The sequence below is a fragment of the Colletotrichum destructivum genome, chromosome 6 (assembly GCF_034447905.1).
Source record: "Colletotrichum destructivum chromosome 6, complete sequence".
Classification (NCBI taxonomy): Eukaryota; Fungi; Ascomycota; class Sordariomycetes; order Glomerellales; family Glomerellaceae; genus Colletotrichum; species Colletotrichum destructivum.
Window position 1 is genome coordinate 4,032,598 of NC_085901.1, and position 23,950 is coordinate 4,056,547.

The window sequence follows — 23,950 nt, forward strand, 5'->3', positions numbered from 1 at the left end:
GGGCGTTCCCATCCTAGTAATTCGTATCTAAAACTCAAGAAAGCCCTCGTTGTAAATACAGCTCAGCCCCCCCCCCCCCCCCCCCTAAAGCTATCGGCGGACACCATCGGCTACAAAACCACAATGCGCGACGCAGATTCCGCCGTGAATCTACTTGTCAAGAGCAACAAGCCGAGGCGAGTAGATACTCATTCATCGCTTTCTCATAATGAGCGGTGTAATGGCGAAGCTGTGTTTCCTTTCTCATAACTGCTTTGCCTGTTTCAGGGGTAATAGGAAACCTACTCAAGTAACAATCTTCTTCAGATGAATGGGCTCGAACCACCCTGCCGGGAACAAATCATCCTCTGAGTCTTCGTCCAGCTTCTTGGGCACTTCATTTCCTACTTCATCCCTGACAAAATAGTCTTGGGCGAGCTTCGTTTCATACGTGCTGAAGATTCTCGCAGTGACGATTCGCAGTTCTGCCCAGGCGACACTGCGAAAAGAAAAAACACATTCAATCAGCATTAGGTATTTCTCGCTTTCAATGTTGCTTCATGATGCAAATCTGAAATTGTAAGACTTACTTCATGCCAACACACATCCTTGGTCCACTGCCGAAAGGCCAAAAACTCCTTTGCATCTTCCTGTATTCTGGACTGTTCCTTGGTATGTCCCAACGTTCTGGGTTCCAGTCGTTCGGGTCGTCGTATACTGAGTTGTCCATGTTTACGCTTGCTGGTTGAGCGGAAACACGCATCTTGTAGATGTCAGCTGTTTTCCCCCGGCACAGTACTGAATTCTAGAGTGGCTAACTTACATTACCCGGAACGAAATGTCCATCCACCGTGATCCCTCCGGCCGGGACAACTCGTGTCAGAGATCCTGGAATCGGAGGATAACGTCGAAGTGTCTCCCGGAGAAGGCAGTCTAGGTACGGTAGCTTGTTCAGATCGTACAGCTCTTTTCGAATATTCGGCCGAATACCTGCTAGTTGAAGCTCTTCCCGAAGACGTACTTGACGGTGATGGTTTTGGGGTAGAGAAAGTTTGTAAACAAGCCACGACAGCGTATCCGGTGTGGTGAGCGAGCCTAATCAATGTAGTCAGTTTACGGCGTTATGAACTCGGTTTCTGGAAAAGAAGCTGTGTGAGCAGTCTTACCTGCTTGGAAATTGTCCAGGTTGTCGCTTTGAATGTACTCGATGCTTGGAACAGCCTTCGAGCTACCGTTCAATCTGAGGTAATCGGCGAGTGTCTTCGCAGCCGAGACAACACTATCCGTTTCACCGATGGCTTTTACAGCACTGGCCGTCGACTCTCGGCCCCACGAATGCATCGTAGAAGTAGTGATGAACCAACCTGGAGCCAGTCTCTCCAAACCCTTCTTCACGCCTGGAGAAAAAGGGTTAACCCAGATAAATCTCGTGAATCTGGAAGCAACTTACGAGGAAACCAGGAGGACAGCAGTACTCCGAGGGTGAAAATATCCGCTTCCGTGAGCTTCGAGCCCAACAAATCCTCCATCATTTCTCTCTGGCCTTGCTCGTCTCCCAGCAGGTTCAGCCCACTGCTGTCGCCATAAACCAATCTTGCCATGATATCTGCAGCCAGCCATCTGAATTGGGGCCAAATATCTACCCACCCATCTGATTGGGCACCTTGTTGCAAATTCTCCATAAAGCGGTCGGTCAACTCATTCATCATGGCCTGGCAAGCAGGACTCGCAATCACGGGAGCGGCGTAGGCTCCCGCAACGGCTTTCCGCCTCTGAAAATGGAGATCTCCGCATCGGGTGCTTGCCATATTAACATGACCGAATTGTTCCAAGAACTCTGCATCGCCTCGAGGACGAGATAACTTGGGGCTGTGGTTGAAGATGTCGCGTAGAGAGTTGGCAGAGCTGAACGAAAGAGAAGCCGGCCCGATTTGGACCACCGGGCCGTACTTCGCGTGGAGCGACTGGATGGCCGAGGTGCGTTTCCCTACGCCACGACGGTAAGTGTTTGGCTCGTAACTATATCAAAGGAAAGATATTACCTTTGATGTCAAATCTAGCCATCCACATCTCTGTCATCTTGGCTAGAATTGGACCCGGGAATGGGGATTGTCTGGCCATTAAGAAAGCCCAAGAAATGTAAGAAATGAGTAGAAGATACAGTACTTGTGGCCGCACATAGGTGAAGACGTCCCAAAACGTGGTGGGCAGTGAGAAATGGTGCATCGTGAAACGGGACAGCAAATCGTGCGCTGAATACATAGGAACCGTAGATTTACTTACAAAAACGAAATGCCAGCTTCTTTTTATGCTTTTTTTATTATTTATTTTGGATGAAATCTGAGCTACTTTCTTTGGTGAAGTGAAATCTTTTTTTTTATAATCATTGTCATTGGGCCATGAAATGCCACAAATTGGGAACAAACTCGGTCTCGCTTTCATGATGGGCTATTAAATTTGCCATTGGCTATTCTTGAGGAGGCTCCATGTAATGCCAAGCATCTCGATTCTGTCTTTCGGCGGTCTTGTACTGCGGCCCCCGAAGGCGGCGTCCGCGGCTCCCGTAAGCAGGTCTCTTAACGTGACATGGCGATATCCGTGAAATGTGCGTGAATGTACCACGAGGAACTGGCGGGGACTTGTCGTGGTAGCATCGCCGACCAAAGCAGAGCATGTTGCAATAGCCCTTGGTTTCCATGCTAACTTTGTAGTCGATATTCTTGAAGTCTCGAATGACCACTCCCCGGACATTGCAGCTGGTTGATTTCCCTCTGACCGCCTTCGACTATCTTGCGGCCAGAAAACATCATTATCGGGGGCTTTGCGCTGCATAATTCACATCTTTTTGAATCTATCGTCAGGGAGAGTCGAACGTTGTGGAATATTTGGAGAAGACACCGGGGGCGTAGTAAGCCTGTTCAACTACTGAGTCACGCCCCAAACTCAGAACAATAACCTTAAAACAATTCCGTATTTGAGCCAATGGAGTTCCTCACCGAATTGAAGACCGAAGACTAGGTCAGGGTTTCCATCAAGTTTGTCAAGTGGTTGCAAAGGGAAGATATCAAGGCCGGGTTGCAGGAAAGTGTCCGGGTTAGAAGAACGGGGGCCTGTGTTAACACAAACACTTGCAAATCCTTGTTTTGAACAGGCGCGTCTTGGTCAGCTTGAGACTCCCAAACATCTTTTTCCATCACCACAGTGTATTATCTGAACCAGACGGTCCTTCAAAGACCTTGCATGCACTGCAAAACTTGCAGGTTGACAAGAATGGGATGTCGTCCGTAGGATAATATGGAGCGGGGCAGCGATTCATCAAGTGCTATTACTCCCAACACTACCCATGGTTTCAAAACCGTGGGCACCGCCACAACTCAATCACTTCGTGAGGTTGCGCGGCCTAATCATTTGGATTTCAAAACCTGAGAGTTGACTGTGTTTCGTGTGTCATTAGGTCGTCCAGCCCAAAGGCAATGGTCGGGCCTTAAGCAACGAAACTCTAAACAGCCAGACACTGGAACGAGCTGTCGGCAGCTGCTTCATCTATAACAAGCTATGAAAGTTCGACGGCTAACACCCACGTACATGGAACAGTTTAACCCCTTAGAGGTGGAATCCCTTCTGCTACCTAGTGGATGGGGAGGCTTACGAAGGCAAACTATATTAGCTCATGATCTCTGTCATCATTGCGAACCTGGCCAAGCGGCGAGTAAGCCGCCAGGGCACCGATCCCGCGAATGCACAGCTGTTGTCGTCCAACATGGACCGTATCGTCGCGGGACCAGATTTTCGGACCAGCCGGAAACATTTGGAGATCTGGTCTCGGTCGCCAGGCATTTCTGCATTCGGTTAGCATGGATTGACCGCTTCTGCATTATTCACGACTCTCGCGGCAACAGGAAGGTCGAGGCCCCTATAATGAAACGCATCTACGCGAAGGCGGCCTGCAATGTTGCCGTATGGGCATTGCAGCATGGTGCGTATCAGATTTATGCAGTGGTCTACACGGTCGGTTAGAATGGCACTTCAGGATCGTCTTTGTGTGGGCAGTCGGAACTAACCCATGTGTAGGAGTTGGTGTTTGTCTGGTTTCCCGTAAACGTCTTGATAAACGCCCTTTCGAACGGCGTTGAGGCAATGGAGTTGGTGGATGACCTGGATTCCAGACAAGTACTTGGTGCTGTTCGTAGGCGATTGCATCAACAATGGCGCAAACGTGCCTATCTCGTCCTTTTCAAGCTCAAGTATGATTGCTGGCGACGAGTTAGCACCTCTCATCGGCAGGAGACGCTTAACAGAAAGGAGAGACCGACGCGCTTCGAGCTTATCCCAAGCACTATCCATCTCTGGCGTCGGTGTCCCAACGTATTGACGAACAGGAGGGACGAACCGCTCCCCATCATGCTGGATCTCGGTGGGCTGCCCATCGCGCATAACTTGTATCAAAGAACGTGCAGCCGCTAGGAGATGGACAATTTCGAGTCAGCCACATGAACGTCGTGCCAGCCACATTGCTTCTTCTGCTTACGCATTTCTGTATACCAGCCAGCAGCATACGATTCCGTGGTTGGGTGCAGCTTCCATGTCGTCACAATGACCAGAGCTACGGCCAAGACAAAGCTCAAAGCCCAGGGAAAGCATGCGGTTACACGTCGTCTAACGCTTGAACCGATATGCTGGCGGAATTGGCCTGCTTCCTCGGATGCGTCGTCTCCAGCTTCCTTCGACAGGAGCTCGTCGTGTTCATCCTCTTCCATGGTCGTCGTCGATTTGATGAACCAAAATGGCGCAGGTTATCCTGCAGTCGAACCAAGTCAAAAGCTATGCTATGCAGCCAAGCTACCCACCAAATCTATTAGTGGACTTGTCTCATCGTTCCTGACTCGAGAAATGATCGGACATTTTGGGCGCCAAAACGCGGAGGTTTCCCATCGACCGGCCCAGTGCGGGCCAAGTGTGCTGAAGAAGCACTGTCTGCCAACGGGCAATCACAGTGGAATAAGTCGGCAAGCAAGTCCATCAATCTCCGTCGGATATAACGTTCATCCCATTACGCGGAGGATAGGCGACTCCTGCAAACAAGATGGTTAAGCTTTCTACATACTAGGTGCCTATGTAAGCCAATCAGGTCTATCTCGTCATGTCAACTCGTGCTTCATGATCAGACTTCTCTAACTCCATCTAACGCAGCCTTTCAAATGCCCAGAGAATGATGTCGGCTCGCAGCAGTTCCGATTACCCACCACTGGCTCACGACACGCTTCTAGAGTACGAGAAATGTCAATCGCTCGCGCCGCCGTCCAGACGCGGCCTTTGGGCCCGTCTGTACCGCGCTGTGCCTAGTACGAAATGGATCGTTGTCTTTGGTACCCAGTTGTTGTTGCTTCATCAAATATGGCAGCTGCGTCAGCCCCCGGTTCGGAACGGCGACGACATCAACAGGCTTGCTCTTAGACGTATGGCATAACTTTCCTCCACACTCCCACGTCGTAGAATCAGCAGGTCGGCTAACAAACTGCCCAGTCTCAACCACGATCACTCGTCCAACTAATGATATGGACGTCTACATCTCCAACTACACCTTCGACGGGGATATGATGGTGCTTCGACACCGTTGGCAAGAGCTATTACCACGTGTGTCTAGACATCTACAGCGGCCCTTTCTTCATATTCTTTCCAGCTGACACATGATGGAAGTGGGAGGAGGCAACGTACTTGTGAAAGACCACAAAAGCTACTCGTATTTATCAGATCCGATTCAAGATGACTCTGGTCCTATATATGTCACAACATGGACGCATCAACTCCACTGTCTTGTATGTTAACCCTCGTATATGCTTTCAGACACATCGACTTCTTCTAACAGATTGCATAGTTCTACGTCATGAGCGAATATGATCGTATTGTCCGTCATGGGCGCAATGGCCAGGAGAAATTGATCCCCCCGGGCGCCTACAGTGTACATACAAGACACTGCTTTGAGATTCTGCGGCAGTCAATCCTCTGCCACCTAGACATGACCCTGGAAGGAAGCACGTCTGCAATATCAAATGGCACGACGGGATTTGGTCACGCTCATGTATGCCAAAACCACCAGGAAGCCATAGACTGGATGGAGGCAAATAGGGTCAGTGATGAAAGACTGATTGTTAAGGAGGGCTAACCGTCGGATGAGGCGTGCCAAAATTGGCAAAGACGTTGGGTGCACTAAATAGACAGATTTCCCTACTCAGTTGCCCTGATTCAGATGCATGGAAACACTCTGCGCTTGGGCAACACAGCGAGCGTGAAAAAGAATTGTTCTAGACACATATGTGTGCAACATACACGCATTCGAGATCACTGCACCATTGCCTCTCCCTAACTACAGTGTGTAGTATCACTCCTCGCATCTAATGGCGCTGCATCCACTCCTCGGGACCTCCCTGGCTCTACAGGCATTGGTCTTGACTGAAAGCTGTTCCACCAACGACTAGCACTGTTCTGCTGTCAGACACACTCTACAGCAATCATGCCTGGAAGCACATAGGAGGACGTGCTCCAGATTAGACCAGTCAACAGCAAATGCATCTCACCGTCTCGCCTACCGTCAGTTTCCTCCTCCGATCTCGCAGTAAGGAATACATTCGCAGTCCATCATTCAACAAGCCTATTTGTTCAGCTGCAGTTCAACACATTCATCCAGCCCTCATTTCTGGCATGGACACTGCAAACTAGCGCATCGAAAGCATCAAGCTCCCGTGCCCTGATACTTCCACCTCCTTGTTTGACGCCGATCTACGGCACCAGCTCCTCCAACGTAGCACGACTCCTACCTCCCTGCCCAATTTACGAACCTAAACCCTTCATCCCAGCCTGACCTTCGCCGCGACCTCAGCCAAGATATCCGAAATCGCCAAGAATAACCCATTCAAAGTCAAGGGTAAGCATGCATTCGATCCGATCTCCCCACGCGGCCGATACGACCCTCTCAGAAATAAAGAGAAGAAGAGAGAGCTCGATTCCAGCTTGGCGTGAGACCCCGGCGGGCGGCAATCGGCGGGCGGCCTGGCCCCCCTTTCTCTTCGTCCGAAGTCATCCCAGTCCCACGTTTGAACAGACGCGTCTCGAAACGAAGGTTCGTCATCCTCCAGTTATAGTGCTGGAACCAGGGTTATCCAAGCGTGCTCGCCGGAGGCGTCGTCGTCAAGGGATGAAAAAAAACGTGTTGCTCGACACGTCTCAGCTCGTTGCTCGAATGAACCAAGAGCTAGGATGTGCACGGCACAACCATCAGGCAAAAGATCAGGACCTTGGCCACGCAGGAAGAGTCTTGTGCCCTACTGCGTCATGAAAAATGTCTAAGTATACTGATAATGACATCGCTAGATACAATGTAAATGTCGGTAGTAGTAATAGTATATATCCACAGGGAGTGCGGGGATGACGCCGAAAGATTATCATCATCCACCGATGCAAATCCTCACTTTCGCTCTCCAATCCTCACACGCCTTTTTTCCCCTCTCCTCCCACGGCGGCATGCGGGGATGCCGTCACTCATATATCCAAAGCGGCCAGCTTCACGATTTTGGCGTCCGGCGCAACTACATATACATGCAACCCCGCGGATCAAACTACAACGTAACCGAGACAATCTAACCTGCGTCATCGTTTTGGTGGCCGCGCCAAATCAGGAGAATACAGACAGGCGACGAGGCTGGTATAGTTGACAAATAATAGAATGGAAGAGGGTAACGAAATGAAGTTGTAGCCTTTGCTGTCGCGCGCAACCCGACTTAGAAGTTCTCCTTGCCCCACACAAAGGAGAAGCTATGGTGTTGTTAGTGATGAGCAAAAGCCAACGAATCTCACGAGAACACTTACCCAGGTTCACTGTACTTATTACAGTAGATGTGCAGTGAGCTACCCAGACCCTTGGGACCGCAAAAGAACACACCAGCCTCGGCCGGTGAGTGCAGCTTGCGGATACCCCTGAAGATCATGTCCCAGTTGGGCCTGCCAAAGTTGGTCGGCGAACGCAGACCGGTAATGGTGTCCTTGTCGGCGTTTGCGTCGTTAATCATAATGTTCGTCGCGTCGTCCGCCTTGATCTTAGCCGTCAGGTAGGTGTGGATCTCGATGCGGTTGTCGACGTCCTGGGCCTCGATGGCGAGGAGGAGGGAGCGAAACCACTCAAAGGAGCCAAAGTCTCTGCAAATCCAGAAGAAGTAGACTTTACTGAGACGGGTCTTTTGCTGGGGATAGTTCATGCGGTACCAGATGGACTTGAGAATGGAAGCGAAGGGCGTAACACCGATACCGGCACCACAAAGAACCGAAACCTCGTACTTGAAAACGTCCTCGGAAGCCGAGCCGAACGGGCCGTCCACATAGACACGAGGGAGAACGCGGCGGAGGGCAGGGTCGACCTCGCTGGAGTCGCTGTTGACACCGACAACCTTGCTGCTGTCGTCCTTCTTCTTGTCCCATTCGCAGCCGAGGGCGGTCGAGACGGCGCGGGTGAAGTCGCCGACTACACGCATGTGGATGGAGATGTAGTCTTCCTCGGGGGCGCTCGTCAGGGTAAAGGGGTGGTACTGCCACAGAGAGACGGCGGGGCAGCAGAAGAAGATGTACTGTCCAGCCCTGGTCTTTGTGTGCTCCTTCTTGATCTGAATCTCGCAGACGTTGCTGGGGTGCTGGATGACCTTGGAGATGTACGTCTTGTGGCGTCCGCGGACCTCGCGAGCAACACGCTCGGCCAGATAGACAAATCCGCCGTACATCCAGTACTGCCAAAAGACACCGATGGCGGAGGTGCCGATGCTGGTGCAGAAGGGGGCGAAGTCAGGCTGGATCATGCAAAAAGCGCCGTGGATGGACCAGAAGAAGAAGAAGACGATGAACATGTGGTGGGTGTACCAGAAGCGCTCGTAGTTGGCGCGTCTGGGCTTTTCGACCGAGGTGAGGACCATGCCCATCAGGGCGATGAGCATAACATAGCCAGTCCAGCCAGGGCCGGAAACGAAGTTGGCCAGCAGCCAGCCGTAGATTCCGAGGTTGTTCTTGGCGGCAATCTGGGCAAAGTTGTTCCAGTGGGCAATGGTGTGGACCCAGGAAAAGAAGACGATGGACCAGGCGGTGGTAATGTGGAAGGTGATGTTCTTGTCGAACTGAATGATTCCATTGAGAGGGGTTTGACGAGCCAGAGAGATGAGGGTTCGGCAGACGGGGAAGAGCACAAGGGCGACGTCGACGTGGAGCACGAGGGCGGCGGCACGGGCGATGACGAAAGTCGGACCGAAGGTGTCTCGTGCTATTTGCAAATTGTCCTTGAGAGCAAAGTTGACGGAGGCGAAGGCAAAGACGAGGCCGTGGAGAACCAGGAACACGAAGACGAAGCTGCGGAACGGGGGTTAGTGTCGGTCGGTGGCAGGCACTTGGAGGCGGCAGGAGACATACACTCTTCTGTATCCTTCGTTAATCATCCAACGGTCGAAACGCTCCCGCATCGACAAATCCTTCTGTTTCTCCTGCGTCATCTCTCCGGAGAGGAGCATGCGGGTGAGGGGCGTCCATCTCGAGCGCTCTGAGGGCTTCTCGGTGCCCGCGTAGTAGTAGTCCATGGTAAGGCGGAGTTGGTCTGGCTATCGCAAGCCAGGGGCTTGTAGGTTGTCGATCCCTTATGAAGTTTCCTTGTTTAATCCGAACTGTCCCGATGAATGGTTTGGTCTTCCTCCTGACTCTTTCTCGGATTCCCAATTACAGTCTCGATTTGTTGGTCGTTTCTCCCCTCTCCTTCGTTGGGTTGAGACCTGGCCTAGTTGGGAGTGGGTGGTGGTAAGCGGGTGGTGCGAATGGTCGCGGGTATAATAGTCGAGGGTCGGGTGGGTTGATTCAGATCCTGCTGAACGGGCGCAGAAAATAAGGCAATTAAATGAAAGTGTACGAAGAGAAGTAAGTCGTCGGTCCAAGAAGCGCGCGAACCCAGAGAAAGAGCGGATATCGTTGGAGCCTGCAATCCGACAGCGACTGGGTCAGCGAGAACAACGGCTTCACGCACCAGAGGGTTTAGAGACAGGCGAAGTGGTGGAACTGGGGATTAAAGAAAAAGGGCACGGAGGTGGAATGTGAATGACAAAAGGTGGCGAAGGGGGGCAGTGGAGAGGAACGCGGAGCGAGGGCAGAGGATGCGGAGGATATGGCACGAAAGAGAGTTTTGGAAGATGCAAGAGGAGGCGTCCGAGGGGGAGTGTAAAAGGGGAGGGGAGGGAGGGATGAGGGATGGATGGATGGGCAGCAGGGGAGTGTGGGAAACATAAGGTGATTTCTGTGTAGATCATACGGCGGCGACGCAGCTATCTTCTGTCCATCCAGTGCGTGCGTCGCGGCCGAGGAGGAGGCTAGATGGCTGATGTGATGATGTGATTTGACGGATGAGACTGACCTGCACACAATGCCTGCACTCGAGCGGCTGGCGAGAGGGTTCCTGATGATCGCGAGGGTTGAAACTTGAAATCGAAGAGGTCGGCGGTCGACAAGAGAAAGAAACAGCAGAAGCCAGGCGATGTTATTCTTTCCCTACTTGCAGCATGCGGCAGAAGGGGGGGCGTGAAATCGGGAGAGAGAGAGGATGGGAAAGGGAAGGGGGGGAAAGAGAATCAAAAGAATGACGGTGCGGGAGGTGGGCGATCACAGCATGAAGAAGACGAGGACGACGAGTGGGAGAGCGGTCTCAGGGCAAGCGGGGACAGGGGACAGGGGATATGGGACAGGGGTACGGGGCATGGAACAGGGGAGGGGAGAAGGGTAGGACCTAGGAGAGAGAACGGTTCAGTTCAGTGAGTTCAGGGACAGGTAGGCAGGGACAAGGACAGGAGACACCAGCACCGGGTTATGGGCGTAAGGCGCTGTGTGCCTTTGGACAGTGGCTAACTACAGCATAGATGCTATCATTCCGTCCACTGGCTTGACTGAACGTAGAGCACAGAGCCTAGGATTACGTTACAGAGGGGGGTCGTGATGGGAAATGGGGGGCGTGGAAGAAGAAAAATTCAAGACCAGAGGCAATGAACGCATTTCCGTGCCCAGGAATACACAGCCGAAGGGAGAACGGACCACCTAGCACAGAGACCCAAGACAGCGCCTGGCGGTGTACTGTGCAAGTGCACCTCGACGAAGCGTCGTGCAGGACTGCAGATACGATTAATCTTGCTTGGAGCGGAGCAGAGCAGAGAAGAGCAGAATGCCGAGGCGAAGCAAGACAGGACACAGAGAGAGAGGGAGAGGGGAAATGCAATGAAGTAAGTACGGAGTAAGAAAATAGCAAAAAGGGCAAACCCCCCAAAAAACCGTCTGAGCATGGCCCCAGAGCAGGGATGCCAAGCACCAAGAGAGCCTCAAGGGGCAAAGGCAACATTACGCTTGACTTAGTGGGGTCCTTGTCCCGTTTTGGCCAATCATTTCCGGGTGTGGCCGCCTGAGTGCCTTGTACCTTTTTCCAGTGTTGCCGCGGGTGCGGCAGCGGCGTTTCTCTACCTGCACAGCTGCACCAACACCGACACTGCATCGTCGCCGCCTTCCTCCAGGTCCAACGTGAATTGCTCAAGGTTCACGTCCGTCGACATGGCGCCGTCAGGCTACGGCCCTTGGCACCTCCTCCGCCATCACATCGTATTCTCCTGCCGTACAGCACGAAGTCGGGTAAAGGGCGGAACCGATTGACTGGCTGGCTGCGCCATCCAGACCAGAAATCATTGTAGGCTAGGTGCGCAGGTGGCCCAGCCTTGGGCAGAGATCCCTCGCCCGCCGACATGGCAGACATAAACCACCACATCACACCCTTGATCCCGGCCGCAACCCACGCGTATTCAGCACCGTCGCCGCGCCCTCCTTTTGTGGACCTGCTCTTCCCGTTCCTGGCACACAAGGCCGTTGGAACGGGCTGGACGGCAACCCACACCCACCAGCCAATATCCACGAGAGCCTATTCGGACATCTGCTGCCTGCCGCCTGGAGCTGTTCCTCGTCGACGACCAATCATCTCTGCTGATGTCGACGTTGCACTGTCGATGCCCGTATCCGTACCTGTACACCTAATTAATCGTTCAAAAAGCCAAGTCTCGTCGACAGTCCCAGTCGCCTGTCCCGATGCCATCACGGAGCATGCCGAAGACAACCCCACTCTCGCCCTTAACCTGTCGTGTCCTGCCTTGTCTCAACCGACCAGGCATTGCCGCGATGGCTGCTCCTAACCTCCATATCGCCGTCCAGACACGGCCAAGGACAACTTGAGCCCGTCACCCCGTCGCCTCCGCCACGGTTTGGGCCGTGTTTGGAAGCAGGCTGTCCTCCCGCATCGTATGTGGGTAATAAGGCCACAAACACCCCCTCCGCGGCCCTACAGCCTACAACTCCCAAACCGCCCAGTTGCACATCGAGACGCCTGGGACACACTTAAGGCCCCCCCCCTTTCAAGCCTGGGCTGAGCTCGACTTCCCTAAGGAAGAGCCAGCATGTGGCCAGTTCGCGCCTTTCACTTTCTTTCCGCCTCCTCGTACTCTCGATTTTTACGATACGTAGATACGTACACTTGGCGGGGGTCGCGCTCATCAGGTATCTGATTGGCCCAAGTGCACCCTCCCCTCAGAGAGGCGAAAAGAAGGGGCGTGCGCGTCTCGATTCGTCGCTTGAGCCCGTGTGTCACAGCCTGTTTCGCCAGGGATGCTTTGACACAATCCGAGACTCGCAATTCACTAAATGGTGCCCTCACTGTGCAGCCGTCCGTCATCCCTCATCGCCCAGTCGAATAGTCGGTTGTTCTTCCATTGAAAAAAACTGTTATCCACCCACGGCTTGGACGGAACGCGAAGCCTACCTATAGCAGCCAGGTACCGCATCGGCCGCCTTACTCAGCGGCCGCCAACACACACACACACACACACGCCTCCTTCTGCCACCGCCTTGCCGCCGGAATTTTCTAGGCACCCTCATTGGTTCCGATCCCTCGATTCGCCCTGCTCTGAAAGAGGTCTACGACAACCGCTTACCACCTGTCACGCTGCGGCTGATTGCCAAACCTCTGGTCTGCTGCCCGCTCATCCCATCCCGTTTCGTCGTCTTGCAGACCGATCCCCCGTCAGCCATTCAAACATCCTAGGCGGAGATCATTCAAGACCTCTGCCGCCATGGCAGCTCACCACCGGCCGGCAGATGCAGGAATCACTTCATATCTGAAGCCGCATTGCCCCCTTTTCCCACCGCCAAAGCGAATCACTCCACACGGCCAGGTCCTGTCTCTTCGTCCCACTCTATTTAACCCCATGGAAACGCGGCCTTGCCTAATGGTCGGAACGGGGCACCAGTCGTGGGCTAGACTGCTTACAGCGCTTGACGTATGAAGCGCTCGTGAGTCCCTCGAATCGATTCTGTCGGTAGGCGAGAGCGTCACGAGTATCAAACCCGCTGCATGCAAGTAAAGCCTGCAGCTGTACCTGATTTTTATCCAAACTCCCAAACCTCATTTCGCCGACCAATTGTGATGCAGATATCAATCTTGATCCACGGATGGTTCTCGAGATCGGCAAGCACTCTGCATCTGCTGGTCATCATGAAGGCAACGTCGGTGCTTGCTTCGCCGTTCTGGCACTCGTCCCACCTAATTAACCTCGCTGTCAACAGCCTCATTCCTGTTTATCTGATACACACCGGCAAACTGCTTGATGTTCCGAGTCTCGTCTTCCACAGCGATGTAGCCGACAGCATGCCTCGATTTGTCAATTTCACTCGCTCTTGTTTGTGCGACCTGCTTAACCTCCTCCGCCATGCCACATTTCCGACACTCTATCTCCAACAGTCTCTTGAAAGCCATACGATACAGCCCCCTGCCTTTCAACAGCTTGATCACCTTTGCAAAACACGCCATCCTCGCTCGTCCTCGGCTTACCACGCTTCGAGTCGACCTACACGGCACACCTATCCGGAGTCCTGGGTCACCGCTCGCGTTCTCACTTCCATTTCCGGTTCTGCAGACGTCTCTGGACGAGGAGACCCGTCCTCTACCCTGCCCGTCTCCATCCTGCTGAAAACGCCTGTTCCGATATGATCCCTTCCCATAAACCAACCACAGGCCTCTGAGCCTCAAAACACCGGGTTTCAAAACGACAACAGCCTTATCCCCGCCCTTCAGAACGGACTTCTCTGCTTCCATCTTCGACATCCAAGCGTGACGACACCCACACACGTATCATGGCAGAGAGGGGGGGAGGGCGATGGAGATTGGAGGGAGCACGGATTCCCGCTATCTGTTCTTCCCACACAGCATTCGCATCTACCCGCCGCTTCGAGTAATCCCCCCATCCTCAAACGAAGCCACGTGCCCGCGCAGAGCCGCACCCAACACATTCTCCATCATACGTCCTCCTGGAACCAATCGAACAGGTCCGATCCATGAACATGTCAACCCTCCAAAAACAGCATCTCCCCCATCGTCACGCACAAACACACGCAGTGCAGAGAGACCAGCTTACTTAGTCCATTCCATCTTCGCTAGCCTGCCCTTTTCAGTACACCACAGTAGCCCACGATTCACTTTCCCACTTCGGCATACGAACTACCACCTGTATCGAGCCTCACCCTGTCCGCCTCCTCCCCTCACATGTTTCGTTTGGACTGATGTCGAACCAATGTCTCTCTCTCTGCCCTGCACACACACGATCACACACACACACAAACACTCAAAAGAGTCCAAGCAACCGGCAAGCCCGCGGCAAACACTGTCGCCAGAAATAAGTAAAGCACGCTGCCGAACCGGCTGCTCCCTGGCATACTGCGCAGTGTGTGATGTGAATGCTCGTGGCCGCAACCACTGGGAAACATCCATCCGTCCGTTCTCTGAGATCTACGCCTTGCACCGCATCGTGAGTTCGACCTCCCTCGAGTGGGGAGCATATTCCGGAGGAGGGGACGGGAGATGGGCATGCCAAGAACCTCATCCTCCGGACCTCATCTCAACTCCCGCCGCCGCTCGTGACACTCCGGATCGCCAGGAGGGAAAGGGAATGGAAGTCACAAGGCGGCCCGTTCTTGACCCCCGTATCCCATCTCCCGGCCCCGTTCAACATCCAGATCCCATGTGTCTTCTCGATGATGATATGCCGACGTCAATGATGCGCCATCTTCGCTCAGCTCGCCACAGCCGCCACGACAACTGCTCTAGAAAGCGTCTCGCCGCCACAGCCCAAGACCACGCCAAACATACTCCCCCCTTCCCATCATCCGTCTCCCATTCCTCTTGCCCTCCGCCCACCCCGTACCACCATCTCCCTCTCCAACCCCGAGCGCTCCGTCCCGTGTCTACCCTACCTATATTCCTTCCGCTCCATGTCCGGCCCCCGAAGACCGCGGAGTTCAAACCCACCCCCTCTTTACAAAGGAGTCCTCGGACCTCGTCGCATACCAGCCCGGCCCGTGACCCTCCTCCCCTCCGACCACGAACCCTCCCAGCCGTGCCATGTCCTTGAGGCAGAAGCGGTCGTCCTTTGCCCGGTCCCCCCGGGTATTGTACGAACGCGGCACGCAGGCTCGATGTGTAGCACGGTGACTGGGCTATCATTGTTCCCGCAGACCTCAGTTTCGCCTCCGCAACATGACGGAAGACATCTTGCTGCGTCGGGGGGGGGGATCCGGCCTGTGGCGGTTGTGTTGACCACGACACCGAATGCCGAAATGCCGTATGTGGCGGGATGAGTGCCGTGAAGGCCTAAGTATCCAACCACTCCTGACTCTTAAATCGCGTCACTTGTCGAGAAAATGGAATCACCAAGAGTACACCATTTACATCACATCACAGGTGAAACAAATCACATAAAACGACACAATGATGACGGCGATGCTTGCCGGTCGTCTCTTCTGTGGGTGCCAACCAAGGCGCACGCATCAGAGCAGCTTCAATGCGGTAGAAACATGAAGCCTTGCCTATGATAACCCGTACGCGGTAGCTGTGCTGCTAACTGTCTGATCGGTCTGTCTTCTATCCACACCGCCCTCGCAACCTCTCTTAGGAATGCAGATCCGCCGTCTTGTTTGTGCCGACGGCGAAGCCGCCTTCCTAGTGCTGGCCCAACGAAAGAGATCCCAAACCGCAACGCAGAGCAATGACCTTGACCTAATCGTACGCCAGAGCTGTCGAAGAGAGAGGAAAGCCGTCGCCCATCATACTCGTCCAACCATCATGCCTCTAGTGCCTTCTAAATGGCGTACTTGCGGGTCCACTCGCGGGCCGTGGCCTCGTATCTGGCGCGGTCCGTCTTGTAGACGTGTGCAATTTCGGGCACAAGAGGGTCGTCGGGGTTGGGGTCCGTCAGCATCGAGCAGATGGAGAGCAGGACTTGTCATGGGTTAGCATTCATAGCGAACAAAAAAGGGCAAAGCGAGCACATACCCTTAGAGATGGTCAACGCCGGGCTCCACTGGTCGCGCAAAATATCTAAGCAAATGCTGCCGTTCGAGTTGATGTTGGGGTGGTAGATGCGAGTGGTGAAGTTGACCTTGGGAGGCTTGAAGGGGTAGTCGGTGGGGAAGTGGATGGCGAGGAAGAAGACACCGCCAGAGTAGGGAGAGTCACCCTGAAATCATGTCAGTCGAGAGTCCTACTTCATGTGCGTCATGGTTGAGTATTGGAGAGCGCTCGGCTGTCGGAGCCGCGGCCGACCAACAAAGCAACCCGAAAGGGGTGAAACTTACGGGTCCCATGATCGTTGCTTGCCAGTGGAACTGTGCCAACGTCGGTCAGTAAAACGTTCTTATGTATATCGCAGCTGATGTGAAGACTTGATCTCGTGCTCGGCTGAGTCATGATGTTTGGAAGCATCACCACGAGGGCGCTTATCAGGAAGATGCGGTCGACGTACCAGGTCTTCGCCGACGGGGCCGGCAGAGCAGGAAGAGGGCGGGTCACTGTTAAAGAACGCAGGTCAGCATGCTGTTTCTTCCGATAGTAGTCGTTGCACAAATGGTCGCCGTCATCGCTTGTGGCCGTCCGTCACGATTGAAAAGTGTTGCAGCAGGACCTGTTGAAGAAGACCCCGCTCTCCGATGGCCCCACCAGACGTCTTGGGCGGCGACAAAAAGGCGGCGAGAGGAAAGGCGGCGAGGGAACGAGAGGGATGTGACATACCGGCCGAGGTCAGTGAGCTCCTTGTTAATTCTCTTGAGAGCCATTTTGGATGTGGTTTGTGGTGCGGGGGTATCTAGAGATGGTCGATCGCCGAAGCGCAAATGCTCTGTTCTGTTGTTGTGAGGGGCAAAAGTCAGCGAAAGCGGTCGGCGGTGGTGGGCTTTTTTTTCTGGATGCGGGATGCGGGTAGCGGGACAGAGAGGATGTGCTGCACTGGTGCTGCTGCTGGGCGTTGGTGGTGCTGGTGGTGCTGGTGGAGGGGCTGGTCCTGTCCTGTTGTGTCCGTTGGATGGAACGGAACGGTAGCGAAGCAACGGCGCGGTGGGATGGGACAAAAACCGACAGCGGGGACGGCAACACTCAGACGAGTAGTTGTTTCGTTGAACAGTCTGTCGATGGTGATTGTATCGTATCGTATTGTATCGTGAGAGGAAGACACCGCTCGGTCTCTTTTTCTCGGGATCGCAGGTGTCGATGGAGTAGTAGCAGCAGCAGCAGCGGATGGGCGTACGGAAATGGTGCACCAGGCGAACGTGAACAGTACTGAGTGCAATGGGCGCGTACCTGAACGAGGAGTATTTATCCTCGTAAAGAAAGACTGTGTGTATGAGGCAGGTTTCACTTGGATGTTTGTATGTTCGTTCGTTTCGCGGTCTGCGTTAGAGTACGATGTTCGCCGGAAGGGAGTGAGTAGTCGTGGAGAAATCGATTCGCTACGTGCGGTCCCGTTGCAGGTTGATGTCGAGATTTGGTTTGGGGCGGAGGGGGAGGAGAAGAGGAAGTCACGGTCAGGCCTGGCGAAAAACGACGGAGAGGGAAGGGGCGAGTCGTGGGCGGGCGGGGGGATGCAGAAGGAGGGGCCTGCACTGTGCCAGAGGAGGGAAGGAGGGGGCGGACCAGTGGCGGCTGCCAAAGCCAAGGACAGGCAGTACAGTGGCTGGCATGGGCGGGAAGGCACCACTGAGGCAAGATGCCACTGAAGGCACCACCAAGGCAGCAGTCAGGTCAATGACCCGGCAGTGACACACACCATCCTTTAGCTGTTTCCATTTCGCACTTGCCTCAGTCATCATCTTTTTACCTTTTGTTGGTTTGATTTTTTCAGTTTACCTAGGTGAGTATTGACAAGTGGCCACTCAGGTACAGGTACAGACAGCTTGCAGATGAATAAGCCTTGTGCTTTGTCAAAGCCGAGGGGTTGCATCTTCAGCGTCATCTAAACCCAAACAAGTGGCTGTCGTTGTTGATGCCTCCCTCCGCCGGCCCAGCTGTGGTGGTACCGGCCGCACCGCCACACCGACGACCCCGTTACTTGTCGTACTAACAGATGACAATTGCTGACAAGTGTCAATATTGATAACGCATCTTGGTTTACTCAGCTGATGCCTCAGCCTCACTAATGTCCAAGTTGACCACGCCCTTCCCTGGTCTTCCATACGCGAACCGACTGCCTGGTCACTGGCCGCTGTGAACTCCCATCTTCAGCAATCCAATGTACGGCTGCAACTGCATCTGTATCTGCGCGATATGCTTCCTGATCCTCCCAGCCGGTCGCCCCGTGTTCCGAGACCGCGGCGTTCTTGCACCTAGACAACCTGGATGGTAGGCGGCCTCACACCCCCTGGCCAGCCTGCAATCAGCCGGCGATTCATTTAAGGACACGAGCAAAGCGTACAACGAGCCCTGAAACGTCAGGCCTGGCTCGTTTGCCCGGACTTTCGCGGAAACGGTCTCTCTTCTGAGACCGCTGATCGTGGTCATACATCAAATTGACACCTGAGAATGCTGTGCCTTTTCAGGACGGCATTTTGCATCTGCCATCCCATCGCAGCCCCCAATCGCAGCTCGACTAATGATGTCCAGCAGTTCTCTGTTGACTGGGCTCGGTACTTGCTTTGGGCATCAAATGATACCTGATGTCACAAGTACCCTGTAGAACGTCTCATCCCGGCTCCGAACTTTCTACCGGCTGTTGCCGAACAATGGGCCAAGGCCACTTCCCTGGCTTCCCTTGCTTCGCTGGCATGTTTCAACTTCCAACACGAACCCGCCTGCCCGCCGCCTGTTCCTCCCGCTTTTTCCATGGTCTCGTGTCTCTGTCATCTTTGTCATTGTCGGCTTCCACAGCAGCGAGCAGCGCCACCTGGTTTTGTTGAACTTCCATGGTGCATGTTGTTTTGGCGGTGCTCCCGCAAAAAGAACTTCATTCCATAGCCCTGCATATCCAAATTCAGGATGCTGGCACTCACTAACTGCCACTGGTGGCGAATGCTTACTACTAACTAAGGTAGGCACAATATACCACGACCCATTACAAAAGAATGCTTCACTGTTGTAGGTACTGACGGCAGCCCTGTGACGACGTCATTCGCCGACACCGGGTCTTAGGTAATCGTTCCTTTTCCAGCCCCGACCAATGAGACGCTACCCTTATTGTGCCTCGGATGCCGCTCGGGACGGCTACCGGCGGGGACGACGCCCCCAGACCGATAGCTCGACGATACCCGTGAATGCTCCTGCGCCATCATGTCCGCACGACTTCACTACAAGCCGCCGTGAGGACGACCCAATTGACCAATTCACGCAACATGTATCGATCAGCTCTGAGGACATGCGCAAGACGATGCGTCCCGGCGCCCTCCCGAGGTGTCCTGCCCGCCGTGAGGACCTTCGCCTCAGCTTCCGACGGTCCTGTGTTCAACTGGGAGGACCCCCTGAACTCCAAGAATCTGCTGACAGAGGAGGAACTCGCTATCTCAGAGACTGCTGAGCGGTACTGCCAAGAGCGTATGCTGCCGCGCGTGCTGCGTACGTCTGCTGGCCCCTCTACATGTGAAAGCATAGACTGACTTGCACGCGCAGAGGCTTACCGAGACGAGCAGTACGACAAGAAGATCCTCGAGGAGATGGGCGAGCTGGGACTTCTCGGCGCAACAATTGAAGGCTACGGCTGCGCAGGCGTTTCGACCGTTGCCGGTGGTCTTATCACGAAGGCCGTCGAGAGGGTTGACAGCGGCTACCGCTCCGGCATGTCCGTCCAGTCGTCCCTTGTCATGGGCGGCATCGCCGAGTTCGGTACACAGGAGCAGAAGGAGAAGTACCTGCCTCAGATGGCCACGGGCAAGATGTTGGGCGCATTCGGCCTGACGGAGCCTAATCATGGCAGTGACCCCGGCTCGATGGAGACCGTGGCGAGGCCTCACCCGACCAAAAAGGGCTACTATTCGCTGTCCGGGTCCAAGACGTGGATCACAAACTCGCCCATCGCCGACGTGCTTCTCGTCTGGGCGAAGCTACAGGAGACGGGCAAGATCAGGGGCTTCTTAGTCGAGCGGTCGCAATGTCCCGCCGGCACCCTCGAGACGCCCGCCATCAAGAACAAGAACGGCTTACGCGCCTCCATCACCGGCATGATCCAGCTCGACGACGCCCCCGTGCCGGCGGAGAACATGTTCCCAACGGTCGAGGGCCTGCGCGGGCCCTTTTCGTGCCTCAACAGCGCGCGGTACGGCATCTCCCTCGGCGTCATTGGCGCCCTCGAGGACTGCATCGCCCGCGCGCGCACCTACGCCCTCGAGCGGCGCCAATTCAAAAACAACCCCATCGCCAAGTACCAGCTCGTGCAGAAGAAGCTCGCCGATGCCGTTACCGACGCCGCGTATGGCACCGTCGCGGCGATCCAAGTCGGCAGGCTCAAGGACGAGGGCAAGGCGACGCCCGAGATGATCAGCATGGTCAAGCGCCAGAACTGCGACCGTGCGCTGCAAAATGCGCGTGTTCTGCAGGAGATATTTGGCGGCAATGCCGTCAGCGACGAATACGCCATCGGGCGGCACGTTGCCAACTTGTTCGTGACGCAGACGTACGAGGGCCAGAGCGATATCCATAGTGAGTTTCTCCACCCGTGACCCTGGAGCACGACCGCTTGCTAACCGGTCTTGCAGGCCTCATCCTCGGTCGGGCCATTACCGGTCTCCAGGCATTCGTGTAAGCATGTTGGGATGTGATATGCGACGTGTACAGATAATACCGGTTGACGGGTACGCCTAACTTGAAATCATCACAATATGGTCTTCCGTGCAGGGTGCTCAGCGGCAGTCAAGAGTCCGAGGGAAACAATTGCGAAAGAAACCGCAAGACCGTCGTCTTACGGGAGTCACTCGTATAAACGAGCGTAGGACATTCATCACGTACACGTGACTCAGCGGAGGACATTTATCGTCCCTGTCTGCCTAGTACCCTTCCTGTAGTGCATCCTGTTCGAATCTATCGTGGGCGAAAGATACATAGGTCTAGGGTGACCCCTCGATACAAGTTGACACCATTTTTCCTTGTCTCCGCGATAGGTAGCTGCCTAATGTCAGGCATCCTCGGTTGCCTGTAAGTGGTGAACGTCTTTCTTACCGGGAGATAATTACACTGCCAAATGCGCCTTTTGTATACCGGTTGGCAGCCTTGTTGTGTATGCGTGTTGGTAAGGAGAGGTTAGCTTCCTTTGGAATAGATGGTAGCATCGTTACAGGTTGTTCCGTAGTCACGTCGTCTGGAAAAGGGGGGTGGGGGGGGGGGCTGCTTTATATAAAGCAAGATTCAAACAGCATTTAAAATAAACACATTTGTGATCCATCTCTCTAGATACCTTTACTAATGGTGATACCTAAGCTTGTTTTCCCTCAATGCTATTTGGATGTTGCTCAAGGATAGAAGTCCCCTTTCTAAATACTTTTCCCTATGGATGAACCATCCGTTGAGAGCATGATGTTGTCTGCGAGGATTCCATAAGCCAGTGACATTCTCATCCTTGTTTTGCCCATTTCCCCGGGCCAGTCTCCTGATCAGTAACGAGGCCGCGACGTCGTCAGCAACAGCAAGGTTATTACGAGAGAGAGACACAATAATGGGGTCATTTCTTCTCGCGATCGCAATGACCCTACTGGTGCGGTCATATTTCAAAGGGTGTCCTAAAGGCCGAGGGGTTTTTCAATCCGACCCTGTCAACACTACGCATGCTCGAAGACGGTTCCGAGAAACTGCTGCACATCGTATCGCCGCCAGGAATGTTTTATAGCAAAGACACTAGGTGTTGTTGATTCATAATGTCTGGGGTATGCTGGATGACTTCACCAGGCTTCACCAATAAATATCTGGCCTTTTTTTCCCCTAGTAGACGACCGTTGGATACCTAATACCCCAGAGAGAATAAGGTGCTTAGGTGGTGTATACGCCGGGATGCGGACGAAGTGCTGGCTCCGTGTCCTACGCCACGCTACAGAACATTTCTGGGTGACTTGTTGTCATCTCTTAATTTCGAAAATTGACTGTGAGAACCATGCAAGGAACGGCATGTTATACCCGGTGTCGTAGGTGGTCACAGGGGAAAAAACAACAATTGCAAAGGGCCAGGCATTTCCACAAACAGGACAGCCCAGCAGGAGCCCCTCGGACGGAGCAACAATCAAGTCAAAAGAGTCTATTCCTGTGCCCGATCAGCCACGCGGACGGCATCGCATCCGGTTCCTCTGCCCATCTGTACTCATACACCCAAAAGAAAAACGCCGAGTAATGCCAAGTCATGCCCAACTGGTCCGGAAGCCCCTCTACCTCGTTCGCGTGACAAACATCGAGGACCTCCAGCTCAGGAATCCCTCCTCTCGTGATCCATCCCAACCATCTCATACCCGCCCTCGCCATCCCTCCCCCTCCCACGGCCCCTCCCCCTCGAGAACCCGAGACCGGCCTCCTCGTCGCCCCCGGCGGCCCCGTTCTGTGCACCTCCATCACCGGCTGCAGCGCCGGCACCGCCGCCGCCGAACGATATTGGCCTCAGTTCACGGTACCGCGATCCCCAGACCGCCAGTGCGACACAGACGGCAGAGCTCACAGCCATGGCGCCCCACCACATCGTGTTCCGCGGCACACGGCCGGTGTACAGGCTCGTGACGACGAGGTGGACGCCGTGCATTGTCAGCGCAAAATCCGGGACGAGCTTCGAGCGGCCGATGAGGACGATGATGGCAACGGCCCTTTCGTGTCTCTTGTTAGCATCTACTCCCGGAGAGAGAGACGGGCAAAAAACAAGAAGAAAATAAGAAAAGAGGAATATTAGAACCGCAGACAACTTACATGCAGAGCCCGCCGTCAAGAACCCACACGAAAGCGCCCAGCCACCCCTGCGTCGTGTCCCCCCGGACGGCCTCCCAGCCGAACACCAGGTCCGGCGAGAATCCCGTGCCGGCTACAAGGGCCGTGAAGAGCATCAGCACCAACGCGGCAGCGTAGTACAGCCCCTGCAGCGCGGCGATCTGCGAGGCGATGCGCAGCGGCGGGAGGTCAGCGAGGGCGCCGGGCCGGGGCGGCTTGCGACGGCGGGGCATCTTCTCGTCGGTTGGGGGAAGTACGCTCGGGGGTGTGTGCTGTTATTTTGTTCTCTCGCGGGATCGGTTTGTTGGTTGTGTTTTGGTGTGGTTGCGAGGTTCGGTTCGAGGGAGGAGACTGTTGCTCCGAGAATTGCGAGGGTTCCAAGGGAAGGAGAGCGTAGATATGCGTCGAGGGCTTCCCTTGTCGAGGGAGCCTAGGTTGAGATGCGCGCAGAGCCGGTTCGTTCGAATCTCGCTACGGGCGGCGCATTTGGAGCTTCCCTGTCGTAATCTGTCGTTCACGAGGGGAGACTACAGCCTGCGTTTTTTGGAGCGGGAAATGAGAAGACGTAACAGAACAGAACTCTGGGGAAATGTCGTGAGTCGTGTGTCTTGTTTTGGGCTTGTTCTTGTTTCCGTCCGGGCTGGCTTGCCTGCTGCTCTCTACCTACGCTCTCAC

At 54.4% G+C, this 23,950-nt stretch overlaps 9 protein-coding genes across 9 annotated transcripts; 4 read left to right on the forward strand and 5 right to left on the reverse strand.

Annotated features, from left to right (window-relative positions):
* Positions 1–285: 285 nt before the first annotated feature.
* CDEST_10437 (Putative cytochrome P450) lies at positions 286–2,205 on the reverse strand (the record flags this gene model as incomplete). Its single annotated transcript, XM_062926595.1, has 6 exons — positions 286–478; positions 570–742; positions 803–1,074; positions 1,146–1,376; positions 1,430–1,966; positions 2,022–2,205. The coding sequence occupies 6 exons, from the start codon at positions 2,203–2,205 to the stop codon at positions 286–288; spliced, it is 1,590 nt and encodes a 529-aa protein (XP_062782646.1).
* Positions 2,206–3,534: 1,329 nt separating this feature from the next.
* On the forward strand, positions 3,535–3,996 carry CDEST_10438 (Putative heterokaryon incompatibility; the record flags this gene model as incomplete). The annotated part of the gene is made up of 1 exon (XM_062926596.1): positions 3,535–3,996. One exon carries the CDS (start codon positions 3,535–3,537, stop codon positions 3,994–3,996), a length of 462 nt encoding a protein of 153 aa, XP_062782647.1.
* Positions 3,997–4,035: 39 nt separating this feature from the next.
* Positions 4,036–4,736, reverse strand: CDEST_10439 (Putative mycotoxin biosynthesis protein UstYa; the record flags this gene model as incomplete). The annotated part of the gene is made up of 2 exons (XM_062926597.1): positions 4,036–4,439; positions 4,508–4,736. 2 exons carry the CDS (start codon positions 4,734–4,736, stop codon positions 4,036–4,038), a joined length of 633 nt encoding a protein of 210 aa, XP_062782648.1.
* A 798-nt stretch (positions 4,737–5,534) lies between these two features.
* Positions 5,535–6,142, forward strand: CDEST_10440 (Putative mycotoxin biosynthesis protein UstYa; the record flags this gene model as incomplete). The annotated part of the gene is made up of 3 exons (XM_062926598.1): positions 5,535–5,613; positions 5,677–5,795; positions 5,855–6,142. The coding sequence occupies 3 exons, from the start codon at positions 5,535–5,537 to the stop codon at positions 6,140–6,142; spliced, it is 486 nt and encodes a 161-aa protein (XP_062782649.1).
* Positions 6,143–7,289: 1,147 nt separating this feature from the next.
* On the reverse strand, positions 7,290–10,620 carry CDEST_10441 (Putative ferric reductase, NAD binding domain, ferric reductase transmembrane component-like protein). Its single transcript, XM_062926599.1, has 4 exons — positions 10,406–10,620; positions 9,421–9,973; positions 7,843–9,360; positions 7,290–7,788 (listed from the first exon to the last, which is right to left on the reverse strand). Exons 2-4 carry the CDS (start codon positions 9,582–9,584, stop codon positions 7,755–7,757), a joined length of 1,716 nt encoding a protein of 571 aa, XP_062782650.1. The 5' UTR covers positions 9,585–9,973; positions 10,406–10,620; the 3' UTR covers positions 7,290–7,754.
* Positions 10,621–11,771: 1,151 nt separating this feature from the next.
* Positions 11,772–12,540, forward strand: CDEST_10442 (uncharacterized protein; the record flags this gene model as incomplete). Its single annotated transcript, XM_062926600.1, has 3 exons — positions 11,772–12,162; positions 12,232–12,318; positions 12,365–12,540. The coding sequence occupies 3 exons, from the start codon at positions 11,772–11,774 to the stop codon at positions 12,538–12,540; spliced, it is 654 nt and encodes a 217-aa protein (XP_062782651.1).
* A 3,665-nt stretch (positions 12,541–16,205) lies between these two features.
* Positions 16,206–17,178, reverse strand: CDEST_10443 (Putative ubiquitin-conjugating enzyme E2, ubiquitin-conjugating enzyme/RWD; the record flags this gene model as incomplete). Its single annotated transcript, XM_062926601.1, has 5 exons — positions 16,206–16,345; positions 16,400–16,583; positions 16,702–16,731; positions 16,869–16,914; positions 17,135–17,178. 5 exons carry the CDS (start codon positions 17,176–17,178, stop codon positions 16,206–16,208), a joined length of 444 nt encoding a protein of 147 aa, XP_062782652.1.
* Positions 17,179–18,958: 1,780 nt separating this feature from the next.
* Positions 18,959–21,690, forward strand: CDEST_10444 (Putative acyl-CoA oxidase/dehydrogenase, middle domain, acyl-CoA dehydrogenase/oxidase). Its single transcript, XM_062926602.1, has 3 exons — positions 18,959–19,942; positions 19,997–21,022; positions 21,079–21,690. The coding sequence occupies exons 1-3, from the start codon at positions 19,645–19,647 to the stop codon at positions 21,123–21,125; spliced, it is 1,371 nt and encodes a 456-aa protein (XP_062782653.1). The 5' UTR covers positions 18,959–19,644; the 3' UTR covers positions 21,126–21,690.
* An 885-nt stretch (positions 21,691–22,575) lies between these two features.
* Positions 22,576–23,915, reverse strand: CDEST_10445 (uncharacterized protein). The gene is made up of 2 exons (XM_062926603.1): positions 23,258–23,915; positions 22,576–23,157 (listed from the first exon to the last, which is right to left on the reverse strand). The coding sequence occupies exons 1-2, from the start codon at positions 23,506–23,508 to the stop codon at positions 22,770–22,772; spliced, it is 639 nt and encodes a 212-aa protein (XP_062782654.1). The 5' UTR covers positions 23,509–23,915; the 3' UTR covers positions 22,576–22,769.
* Positions 23,916–23,950: the final 35 nt, after the last annotated feature.